Raw genomic sequence first — 13,554 nt, 5'->3', positions numbered from 1 at the left:
ATGTAATACAAGCTGGAGTGTTATGTAAAATGAAAGATGGGAGAACCCGGATCACTCAAGCCAACTGCGCTCCTGCCGCTGATGCATACCTGTATTGTACTCAGAAGGGCATTCATTTCCCCTCCAATGATTACAGCAGAACACCAGCTGTATTGTTTATTTGCTTGAAAGCACAAATGATCTGCATTGATTCGTTATTCATTCACTGGTGAACCCGGCATTGTATCTATGAATGCCGACAAAATGGGCCCAATTACAGCGAGCGATGCCTCCCTGCGACTCTGCAGCCGAGCAGGATGATGAAGGCCTCAGACCGGGAGGAAAGGAGTAATCAAAGTCCGCTTATTGTCTTTTTGTAAATTCAAAAATACTGGAATGGAAAACGTGTCGCTGTGAGTGGCGACGGCTCACTGGGGAGTTGGGATTAGTTTAGTGGAGTGTAGACCTTCCTATTAGAGCCGTCGTCCTTGATACGACTGCACATTATGGATGTAATGATTCATCGATTTAGCAATGAGTCGACAAGATTAGAAATTACAAATCTGCTAACCGTTTCAGTCATTCCGCCATGAGAATGTTCAAGCACTTTGAAACTTTTCTGTGTATTATATAATTGCAATGATCAAAACTTCTTCAGAGTTCTTTCCAGAGTTAAATAAGCTGTATTCTGAAACTTGACACTGCTTTCCTAACTTCGTACAGCAATATTAAACTAATCTAAACATATGAATTCAGGTTTATTATTAACAGAATCAAAAATCATGCACCAACAACTTGGTAAAGAATCTGTACAATGAACAGGAATCAACCTGATGTCTAACAAAATGGACAAGAATTCAAATTCTACTATAAAACAATGAATAGAGCTGCATTAAAGACATACAACTAGTGTCTAACCAGTGTGCTGTTCAAAATGACACGCATGAGTTCCAGATATCTGGACCAAAGGTCATAACAGATACATCTCTTAACTCTTCTGATATACTTTTGCACACTTTACAGTCTCAGAAATTCATATTTCCATGATGTTCAGAAGGTAAAAACCAGCATTTTCAACAGCTGCCAGTGTCTGCTTGTCCAGAACAGTGACTTTAAGAACCCATATCTTTGTTTTTGTTGCACTTGCACTATCCCTAAGAAGTTTCTCGCATCTTTGCAATGCTCTCAACAAGCTATTTGGAATCACTCTCTTTTTTGCTTGTTCTCTAGCAGGATGTTTCAGATGATGCTGGATTAAGTTTTACCTTGCAGCACCACCCGCTGAAGCACTGGCTTTTCGAGTAGATGAAGAACTTGTTAAATATCGTTAAATACCTCCAAACTATTGACCCTTTGCCGTTAGCTCCCTCCATACAAACTTAGTTCTTTTTCTAGCACAGAATTTAACTAAATAGATCAACAGATAGTTGAGTGAGTATCAGACCAATATCAGATATACAGTATGTATGAACCTAATTAAGACGGTCAGTTTTATCATTATATACACGACAGATCAGAGCTCAATAAATACTGAATTTAGGCCACTGATGTTGGCTTTTATAGACCAAAAATATCCAGATAAAGTGACATTTTTAGATATGTATACAGTGCAACCAATATGTTAGAGTTACTTGAAAATAAGGGTTTTGATTATTAACTTTACAGCAGTTTACTGTGAAAAAAAACACGACTCGACTCCACACCGTACTCTGCTACATGTGCTGCAGAGAGGATTGAAAATAATGCAGTTGGAGCCGCTCTGCTGGACAACTATGCGATACTATTTCTGCATCATCCAAATCATCTTTTTCTGTAAAATAAAATACATAAAGATTTCATATCAGTGCATATTAGACACCTGAACTGGTTGACATTTAATGTAAAACATGCAGACAGCATCTTTGAAGACAGCACAGAGCAAAGAGACTAAGTTTTTTAAATTATGACCTGACTAAACTGTTATGTTACAGACGGAATTACAGACATGAAAATGCAAATTATACCAAATATGTCATATTAACTGGTAAGGTGTGGAAGGTTTGTAACAAAGGATGAGGGAAAAATGAAGCTCCACTCTAATGCCACCTAAATTATTAACAACTGCAAAAATAATAAGAATTTAAGCAAATATTCACACACTTTTTACACAAATGTGGCAAAAAAATGCACCAAGATTGAATTCTGTTAGAAAAGCAATTAAATGCACCTTTGTGTTCTCTGTATTTATTTCCACCTTTATCTTCAGCTTTCCAACGTTAACACACAACAGCAGGAAACCAAACTTATAATCAGACATAAGTGTGGCTTCTTAATCGAATTTTAATCAGCTGTATTGGTTTTTATGGTGTAATTTTTGTTGTTCTTTGGGTGTTTCTATTTGTTCTCCTTTTATTATGTCAGGGTTTGGTCAGATTGTCCTCACTGAGCTTCACTGTTCTTATTTCAGGTTTTTATTCCTATATTGCTTCTTCGCACAGAGAGAATAATAACAAAAAAAAAAAAACTCCAGTTGAGTAAGAAAAACCACTATTTCTTTTAAAGGTGGATCTTATATGCCAGAGCTGGGATGTTTCCACTGACAGCTCGCTGATGAAATTGGCTCAACAGTGGACTAGCTGATTGAAACGAGCTGCGGTTTAACCACCGATCTCACTTAATGAGTTTACATTCAAGTTTTAAAGTTAACCCAGGCGGTGCGTCCGTGCGGTTTGATGCCTTCCGACAGGAAGCTGTAGGCTGCAGGAGCTGTTGTTTCTGTATCATGTCAAACATACAAGACCCAGAGCTGCTCTGGGTGACTGGAGCTCCATAATTAACTCTCACTGTCCAGACAGTAGCACCAGAGAAACACTCCAACACTTACCCCCCAAAACAATCAAGAATTAACTTTGGGAGTCAGAAATATCTAGCCAAAAATAAATGATAATACCACTCAAAGTAGTTGCTGGGATCATCTGCTCTGCTCCAAAGAACAGACAAATCATAGAATAACTGACAACTGCTGCAGGTTATGAATCCAAAAGGTTAAAAATGTTACAAGCCCAAAATAAAAATGCTTGATTACTGACATTTTTTAGTGCTTTGTGAAGAAAATCATATCACAACTGAAGATTAAAAAAAAAAAAAAAAAAAAAAAGAGTAAATCCCAACAAGGTCAGTAGTAACTGATTTTTTCTTTAAAAAAAAAAAACAAAAAAAAACCTAAATTTATTTTTTCTGTCAAACTAAAAACTTTGAAATTTAAGTGAACATTTGATGCAACTGTCATTCTTTTTTACGGCTTTAGTTGCATGCATAAAGGAACGCACAGTATATTGTTTTAGCATCACTATCATGAATGTACGAGAGAGTAAGGCTGATTTACTGAAGTACATAACGCTACAACTATTTCTGCTGCTTGATATGAAGAAAAATGTACTAATTTATTGCAGTTTCAGGATTCTCAGACACACCTGCAGGCTCCACATGTGCACAGCAACACGTAAAAGGAAGATTTTGTTGCAAAATAATAAACACATCATCAGCTGTATGGAAACATTTTGGCTGCAGAAATGAAGATGTCGACCAAAAACAGGTTCTCTGTCTGAAGAACATCAGAGGGAAATCACTGAGGCGGGAACTTTTCACCTCATAAAAGACGTGACACAAACGAACACATGATCCCTCCCCTGAGGAATGGCATTCAACATTTATCCTCAAGATATGATCCAAGAGCTCAAATAGTTCAAACAGAAGCTGTCACAAGCGCAATATTATGCAGCTACAATGGCCTTGTTGTCCAGAGACACAACGGAGCTCCACATAAGCCTTGCTGTCCACTTTGTTACTGACGACTTCCAGCTAAAATGCTGCGGTTTTACAAATCGTGTTTTTCCTGGAAGATCATATAAGTGAGAAGACAGGGAGGAGAGAAGAGTCAGAAGAGTGACAGACAAAGCTGTATATAACAGACAGTGAAGATGATGCTGCCGTGAACTGCTCCATATGTGGGGTAAACTCGTGTCAAAGTGAGTATAACTAGAAAACTACAATATAACAGTGTGGACAACAACCACAGGGGGAAAAATGGGGATCAAAATGCTTTTTTTTTTGGTATTCAACATGACAAAAGCAACTTTGTGCAAAAAATTAAATGCAAAACTGCACCTTAAAAGTGCATTTCGTACTTCAGTGACAGAAGTATTGCACAAATGTTGATCAAATTAATAATGTTTAATGACAGTTTAGTGGCAAATGTGTTCTGGAGTTTGTAAAGATGTATAAAAATATACGGTTTGATGCAAACAGGAAACAATAAGATACGTCATGTACAGATAAAAGTCAATAAATTAAACTTCATCCTAATCATTTTCAGTCATTATTTTGGGTTTGGGATTTGGTTTGGTTGTTCTGTATTGTGGATTTATTTTCTCTTTTGCCTTTATGATACTGTGACGTGTCTGAAATAAATCAAATGAATGAACAAACTAACAAGTGGGCTAGTTATTTACACTACTGTTCAAAAGTCACTAAGAAATGTCCTTATTTTTGAAAGAAAAGTAGGTTTTTTTTTTCAATGAAGATAACATTAAATGAATCATTGTTAATGTGGTGAATGACTATTGTAGCTGGAAACAGCTGATTTTTAATGGAATATCTCCATAGGGGTACAGAGGAACATTTCCAGCAACCATCACTCCTGTGTTCTAATGCTACATTGTGTTAGCTAATGGTGTTGAAAGGCTCATTGATGGTTAGAAAACCCTTGTGCAGTTATGTTAGCACATGAATAAAAGTAGGAGCTTTCATGGAAAACATGGAATTGTCTGGAGGACCCAAAACTTTTGATCTGTAGTGTAGATAGTACAGGAAACTAAATGTAGCATCTATTGATTCCAGCATGCATCAGGCTGCATCTGTAAGGGCGTATACTTGCATACTCAGTAACGCCTCCAGACAACGATCCCAAACAGTAGAAGCAGCTGAGACTGTTTTACTAAAAGTGGAATGTTCACCTGACCTCCATCCAACAGGTCACGAGTTGCTGCAGACTAAAGGGAAATTCCCTTTAAATAAGGCAGACAGCAGCCTTACAGCACAGGTAGGGGAAATTCAAAGTGTGTGATGATGGGTGCATTTGGTTGTTTAGCAGCAGCCATACGACAACCAGCAAGCTGTCAGCCGGCTGGACTGTCTGCGTTCTTGCAGTGTAGCATGTGTTTATATGCGTGACGTAGCGCAGCACAGTCATTCACTGTACGTCTGACAGCTACAATCGAGCCGTGGCGAGGCTGTAACACAGGCAGACAGAGGAAAGCAGCGAGTGACGACTAAAAAACACGAAAAAGAGAAGTCAATCCTGCTCAGAGATGACAGCTGCACTGACTTTATTTAGCAGAGGTTCAAAACATTAACAGGCTCATTTCTCTCTGAATGGAAGACGCTGGAGAGAGGAAGGGGAAACTGTCAGAGGAAGGAAGTGAGAGCTCTCTGAATGGCATCGGAGCTGGAAATTATTCTCACTTGTTTGAGCTGATGTGTGATTTTATCAGAACACAATCACAGACGTGTTGTTCTGCAGGGCGGACCTCGGTCACGGCGTCTGTAGCCACGCAGGAAAATATCAAAACAGTTACTGAAACAGGCCGGTACAGATTGCAGTCCTAAACGCTCATCCAGCACATTTATCACCTGAGCAGCCAGAAACGCACAGAACTCAACCTGCTCTGTGCAGAACATACGACACACAACTCCAGAGAAAAGCCACATCTGGGTTAAAGTCAAGTTTAAAACAAATGCTGGTAAAGAAAGCTCCACCAGCACCACATTTTTAGGACCAATACTAATTTTACGGCATAAAAAAAAGCAAAAATGATGTGTTGGCCAATACTCTTTATATACTAGTCACTGATTTATTAGCTGTGGTTGTGTCTAATATCAGAATCGATTGAGGTCGAGCATCATTCAAGCTTGTTAAAGCAGCATCAATTTCATAGTTTAGTTTGAAAATGTGATATAAAACTAATTAGGGCATGATTTACACACTTCTATTTTGCTCAGTATACGTGTAGATTTGTATTTTATGCCACTGCACCATCGGGTTAAGAGCAGGCATAGCAATGTGTTAAGTCCAGGTGAGAAAATGGTGCCTTTTTATCAATTTTAAAAAGGTAGAATTTCCTGAGTTTAACACTTCAAACTCTGGTTTCTGTTACACAGAAGCATCAATTATCTGCCAAGTCCACCCTGCCCACTTTAAACCAGCGAGGAGAAGAAATAAAATGCAAAAATGGCTCATGTAAAATAACCAACTATGGCAGAAAAACAATGACATGATCACTTGGGCTGCAACTAACAATTAGTTTCATTATCGATGAATCTGTTGACAATTTGCTTGATTAATCCATTGGTGGTTTGGTTGGAAAATGTCAAAAGAAACTGAAAAATGTCACTAAACTGCAAAAGTCCAAGATGACAAATGTCTTGTTTTGTCTAAAATCAAAAGATATTCATCTCAAAAAAAACAAGAAAATGTGAACCTGAATCAGAGAATTTGGACTTTTTTTCCCCCCATTAAAAACACAAATTAACAACATGTTTTTTGTGTTTTAATTAAATACCGGACAACTAATCGATTATTCAAATAACTGTTGCAGCTCTAATGCATGCATTAGACTTAAATGGAAAATAGAAAATAATGAGGTTGTTCTGTTTTAAGTTTCCAGAAACCTTTTTCATAAATTAGTTACCATGAAGTGACGGCTCAGCTATTCTACATACTCTGCTATATGTGCTGCAGAAAGTCCTGGACAAACTGTGACACCGTTTCTAAATCCTGTTAAGCATCTTTCTATGTGTTATATTCAGTAAAAGTAAGTTTTCATATCTGCACACATTAAGCAACACATGTGTGCTATAAAAATATGGGCCAAACAATGAAAAACTAGCACTTTAGACTACAGAACTGTAAAGAAAATCATCAAAAACAACTGACCAGCAGCCGAGACATCCTGACTTTTTGCCTCTGGCTCTAGATCTATAAACCACCACAGTCTTGAACACAACTTTTCCTTCCAAGCTGAGGCTGAGAAAACACTGTGTTGCTGTTTTCAGTCTGCTAGCTCAGCAAGGTGATTTCTGTGTGCAAAGTGAAGGCAGTCGTGACAGAAAGTGGAAGAAGTAGCATGTATATGACATGTTTCCCCTTTAATCCCTGATTAAATTAACCGCCACGTCGCAGTGTTCTCCGTGTGATCTGCTTAAACTAGTTTACTCTGCACTCGCTGGAGGCCTCAGCCACGAAAAACTCCTCTGAGTGACGTTTGGGGAAAAAAGCTCCAGTTTTTAGTGCATCGGCGTTATGGAAATATGAGCATAAATATTTTCAAAAAAGAAATCTCTTCAATTTGACTCATCTCGCCTGCTTTACAGAAAGGTTGTAAAACTGTACAGGGCGGTCGATAGCTAAACCAGTCGGCTGCTGTCAGAGTGGCAGATTGCTGCCCACCCCCTGTAAATACCCCACCTCCCGCCCCTCACCCTTCGCCCCGGCCTCTCGGGAGATTTGGGAATCACGGAGCGCTGACTTGACACCCCCATCAGTTGGCGGCTCGTTAACAAGTAAGCCATAAACCTTTTTTCTTTCTCTGATTACACTAAGTGCACGGAGGCCAGATGCGCCCCGGCCCAGTCATCTGGTGGCTCGCTGTGGCCCGGCGGGGGCAACAGGAGGAGGCGGTGGGAGGGAGGGGGTCACTGGGGGTCCCCTCCCGCCAGGAATAAAGCCATTGTTCTTCATTACAGCTGGAGGCTGCAGACGGGGGAACAAGTCCATTTCCACACCTGTTTTCCATCACTGGGGCTGCTACTGGCTTGACTCGGAGCCAGAACCCCGCTGAGGGACTCAACCGGTGGAGGGTTGGCTTCAGAAACGAAGAGCCCGGTTCACGTTGAAGATAAAAAATAAACCAGAGTTAATTATGTTTGTCACTCCAGTCCACCATTTGGATTATTGCAGAAGTCCAGTGAAGCTCTATGAGCACCAGCAGCCCCTATATCGTCCAATATGCCAGTAAGAGACGCTTCACAGCCAGTTAAGGAGATGCAGGTTGAGATAACGACGTCTCCAGTATTTTGGTCTGGCACAGACACCAAAACTATTTTAATTCCTCATCTTGGGGGGGGGGGGGGGGGGTGAGCTAAAATAGTAGCTATAAAATAATTTTTCCTGAATAAATTATGATTAAAAACAAAAATCTGAACTAAATCAGGATCAACTAGATGAAACATTAAGTTTTTTCACCTCCCTGAAAGGTGCACAGTCCAGGCAGTAAAGCTAAAACAGTCAGCATGAACGGTACATGGCTCCTTTCATCCAATTAATATTATATTATACTGCCAAGAAGAGTATAAAAGACATGTTTAATAAGTACTCTTAAGAGACCAGGTCTGTACGTATTGAATCTGAACACCAGAGCAGGGATTTGCACTGTGATGACGTTTCTTTAGGCTTTTTCATTGGTTTGTATACCTTGTAGATGAAACATTTTTTTAATTTAGAGCTAACTAAAATGAATTTTTAAAACTGACAAGATTAGCAGCATATTTATGAGTTACAAAAACAGCCATTGGATGAAATAAACTGCACCACATCCAATATAGTGCCTGAATTTGGTGACCTTCTCTTTGTTGTATCTTTATATTTACACCTTAAAACGTATTTTAAAAAAAGGACACAGCCAATGAAACGTCAGTGCCAAGTTGGTGGACTATAGTTTCTAAAAGCCTTGAGTTTGTTTCTCAGCTGAACTGCAGGCTGTGTTTCCACATAACACAGGAGAGACGAGTATGGAAACAAATACACCACCATTCAAATGTTTGGGGTCTCCCAGATAATTCCATGTTTTCCATGAAAATTCACACTTTTCTCCATGTGCTAACATAACTGCACAAGGGTTTTCTAATCATCAATGAGCCTTTCAACACCATTAGCTAACACAATGTAGCATTAGAACACAGGAGTGATGGTTGCTGGAAATGTTCCTCTGTACCTCTATGGAGATATTCCATTAAAAATCAGCTGTTTCCAGCTACAATAGTCATTTACCACATTAACAATGTCTACACTGGATTTATCATTCATTTAGTGTTATCTTCATTGGGAAAAAATGCTTTTCTTTTAAAATAAGGACATTTCTACGTGATTCCAGACTTTTTTTTTTTTTTCAAACTACCATTTTTCCTGTATTGGCAACACCTGTGGGCAATTTATTTTTTTTCCCAACATAGTCCAAAAAAAGCTTACTTTTTCTCTTTTTTATCACTTATGACACTAAAACTTTGCTATGACGCACAAAAGGCATTTCTGAGTTCTCTCTACTTCTAGCCATGACTGTGCTGTTTCCACAGAGGTGCAGGACTTTATGTTTCAGTAAATAATTAGCCTCCGGCGACTTGGTAAGGTGCGACAAAAACAAAATCCACCCAGAAACTGCTCGCGGTTCAAATGGTTAAAAATGCTTTTCTCTGATTAAGTCATATTTTCTATATTATCCTCGATGTTCTGATCCGTCACTCATCTCAGTGAGGCGGCAGTATAGACGGCAGTTGGTGCTCTCTTCAGCTTACATATCATCTGTAATGTAGCAGCAAATAAAGGAATATGAACGCAGGCCAACAAAGCAGGAATGGCCAGAAAATAAATCATACTTTCAGTTTAGCATTAATTCAGGATTTACATTTCATATTAATCCTTCAGCTAAGATGTTCTGTATGCTGCCTATCAGTAAAGAAGAGGTGTGACAACAACACCGGTTGGATTAACTGAACACGTTCTACTGTGACAAAGCAATAAGTTCCAATTGGATCTACTTAGGAGTTGTATGAAGGGAGTGTGGCGAGCAGAAAACAAGCTATTTGAATTTCACAATGTCCATCAAAACATACACTTACACATCAGACTCCACTGATTCTCTCACCCAAATGTAATCAGTAACCCAGCTCAAACACACGGACCATGTAAAGACTGAGGTAATGTGAGGTTCTGCATTTCATAACAGCTCCTGCCCTCACCTGCACCGCCTCACGGTTACACAACCAGACAGAAATGACGAGGAGAAAGGTCGCTCAGTACAACTCATTTTGCCCAACCAGGTTTTCAAGTCTCAGCAGGCCGACGGTCCGAGCGTGCTGCGTTAGCATTCTGCAGCTACACCTGGAAGCCCTGGTGTTAAAGCAACTATATGCACTACAACTGTGGAGACACTGCATGAGGATGATGAAATAACACACCTTTTAATAACACACCACCATGCATGCCTGCCAGGCACTTTAACCCTCCTGTCATCCTGCGGGTCAAAATTGACCCGTTTTAAAGTTTGAAAATGTGGGGGAAAAATATATTTTCACAGTGAAACTTCTGATGTCCACATTTTCAATATTTTTGGGAAATCTTTGAACATTTTTGGTGGAAAAAAAGAAATGTTAAAAATTTTCAAGAACATTCACAAAAAAAAAATCAACCAAAATCCAGCGAATTTCACTGGATTTTGGTTGATTTTTATGTGAATGTTCTTAAAGAAAATATTAGAAGTTTTACTGATATATATGGAATCACTTTAGATATTTTTAGGATTTTTTTTGAAGATTTTTGCTCATTTTTTGAAAATATTTACAAGAATTTTCCTGTTAAATCTTGGGGATTAAAAAAAAAAACTTCTAAGCAAAACTTTTAAGGAATTATTGGAATTTTCTTCCTGAAGGTTTTGCAAATTTTCAGAAATTTGGGGAATTTTTTTGCTTAATTTTCTATTTTTTTTCAGACAAGGAAACTATATTTTTTGGTGCCCATAAATGAAGACAACAGGAGGGTTAATCTCTAGAAGTTTCATGATTATTAGTGTTATTACCATCAGTCAGTAGAAATGTATAAATCAAGAAGTCAAACAGAGTTCGGTAAAACAACCGAGATGCAAAATGTCACAACTAATTCAGCGTTGGATTATTTGCAGGAGCCACACTGCAGTTTGAGACAATTTGCAGACTTAAGATACAGAAACATACATTTTAATACATCTGTGTTGTTGCCGTGGTGATAATGCAGTTCAGCTGGTAAATGTGAACTAATTAGCACAATAAAATGTCATTTTAAAATAAGAGCAGGTTTCAAAGGAAGGGTGGAGAAGTCACATGTTGGGGGTGTAAATAGAAGATACAAGAAGATAGTTAAATATTGTGAAGATGCTTTTGTCCTGAATCCATTTCTTTTGGAGCACTTTGTGTGATTTGAGTGGATTCTTTGTGCCAAAATGTAACTTGGAGTTTGGGGTGAAATTACTGAATGCAGCCTTTTCTTAGCTCCACTGCAGTTTTAACTCCCATAGTTCCAACTCCTGCTTTTATTATTCTTCTGTTCTTTGTATTGATGAAGGGGGGAAAACAACCAGTAATGTGTGTGAGCTGTACAGTATGCAGCTGGAGGTGAATAATTGATATGCTTTGTGTGCCCTGAGCTTTGTTTAAAATCAGTGGAGCCATTTCCATGAAGGTAAAGCAGCAAAACACGCAGCAGAGTCTGGTGCCACTTTGTTGTGCATAACGTTCTTGTATAGAGGGGGAGAAATATGATGAATGTGCGTCCATTTTAATGGCTAAAACTGGATTAAGCCTGCTGGATAATCCACAATGTAACAAATGTCGACATCTGCCTCCCCGTTTGTCACCATTAGAGGCTCGGACGCAGCGTCGGAGCTAAAGGTTCAGGGTTTGTTCTCACGGAGAGCAGGATGGCACTGCGTAACCTTAACTTGTGAGCGAATCATTCATTACATAATTGACTCGATGTGGCTAAACAGGGGAGGAAGGGGCAAAGATCCACTCCATCTCCAGCGTATCAATGCGCACGGAGAAATAACCTCGATCCGAGCGTGGAATATCCCTACTTCTAGTTCACGACTGAACGCAGGGCTGTCTGTTCACACTGACAGCTCACAACACCGCACTTCATCCCATCCTGGTAAATATGGGAAAGTGTTCCTGCACACTCATGGCTCAGCATCCATCCTCCGGTTAAAAACCCCAAAAACAAAACGTGTGTCGCAATTTTTCCACCTTCATCTGTATCAAACCCGCTCCATGAAAGCATCTGACTCAGATTACTACACCCAGAACCAGACCTTTGACGGATTTATTTCTGCAAATCCAGCCCCGGTATCACGAAAAACACAACCCCGGAGCGCAACTGCGAACTCAGGATTTCAGCCTCAGATTCATCTGCTCTTGTTTACGGAGGAGAATTAACGCGTTGGAGACGGTCCGTAAAGACGCAGCGTGAACCCCTCCGGTGTGCTGCTCATTTCGGCGCACATCCACAACACAGACGTGCACTTGATTCAGTGAAATGTCAACTTTTATAACGGTTCCGCTCGCCGCTCCTATAGACTCCCGACCGCGTTCGGTGGGATAGCCGATAGTGGAGGGGCTCTCAAAAACTGAGATTAAACGCAGAATAACTTAACATTTGTGATCTATTTGTGCGCCGAATTCAACTAAAAGATACCCCGTTACTGAAACGAGGTCAACATCTTAAAAATAATTACGAATATTGGACTTTTGGCGTCGTCGAGTTAAATTGGGGGAGTTTTGAATGGAGTTTGGTGCAGCGGTTCCTCGAGCTGCACGTTGTCGGTGCTGCTGCATATTCCACTTTAACGCGCCGCTGTTTTCACTGATTTACAGCAGCCCGGGCTCCGTTAACGCCACAAAAGTAACCAAGCAAGCGGACCGAGCGAGCAAACAGCAATTTAAGCGTTGAAAATGCATGTCCGTGTGCGTCCGGGGCCACAAAAGAGCACGCACAACAGCATTCCCTGCAATTAAGAGTTGCAGCTGTGTAGAGGCGGCGCGGTTTTCGCCTATAGCCTCATGGTGAGCGGACCAAAGTGATGCATTTAGTCGGGCATCGGATGCGTAACGCCCGTTTGGACACAAACACGCAGAAATGAGCCTTTTTCCAGCCGCCGCTTCAACTTTACCGACGGGTTTTCTGCACTTGCTCAACAAACATCATCCAAACGCTCCGCCGCGCACGTTCACCTCTGATTTTGCCCAGCACGCAGCTGAAATAACTGCACTCTTTACACATGTACATGCACGCAAATGTGCCAGGAAAGTGCGCATCGCGTTAAGACACGAGGGGGAAAGTCCTACCTTTGTGTAGAGCCGCTGGAAACAGGAATAAAAAGAGAATAGTCGCGGGAGAGCCGCTGCCAGCGTTCGCCATGTTGGACACCTGCTTCAGTATGGCAGAGAGAGGCTGCTTCACCTATAGCTGGGCTACAGCGGGATCTAATGAGATGCTGGAAGGAAGGCACTGTTTACCACAACCATCTGAAGCGCACGGCTTTTGATAAATCGTGTCACTCGTGATGGACGAGTGTTTTATGGCACAGTTGTTTGGATACACTGAGGCAGAGAGAGAGAAAAAAACACTATGTTTTTAATCCTGTGTTGTGCTGCAGGGGTGGTGGAGTGGAGAGGGAGGTTTGGGTGCATGTGTGTGGATGGGAAAACATGATGGGATGGCTTTTTGTAGTATTC

General features: G+C 40.3%; 1 protein-coding gene across 5 annotated transcripts in view; it reads right to left on the bottom strand.

The window, feature by feature from the left end:
* The window catches only part of cadm1a (cell adhesion molecule 1a), a 465,526-nt gene extending 452,173 nt beyond the window's left edge, over window positions 1-13,353 (bottom strand). For 3 of the 5 annotated variants that reach the window (XM_055016985.1, XM_055016987.1, XM_055016988.1), the window contains exon 1: window positions 13,165-13,352. In XM_055016985.1, coding sequence (XP_054872960.1) covers window positions 13,165-13,237 — 73 coding nt within the window. In that variant the 5' untranslated portion in view covers window positions 13,238-13,352. Of the gene's footprint in view, window positions 1-13,164 lie in introns of all 5 variants that reach the window. The other 2 variants (XM_055016986.1, XM_055016989.1) reach the window with 2 other exon arrangements.
* Window positions 13,354-13,554: the final 201 nt, after the last annotated feature.

Source organism: Amphiprion ocellaris, chromosome 14, assembly GCF_022539595.1.
Source record: "Amphiprion ocellaris isolate individual 3 ecotype Okinawa chromosome 14, ASM2253959v1, whole genome shotgun sequence".
NCBI lineage: Eukaryota > Metazoa > Chordata > Actinopteri > Pomacentridae > Amphiprion > Amphiprion ocellaris.
Note: the sequence above shows the minus strand (reverse complement) of the source record. Positions and strands in the feature narration are given on the sequence as shown.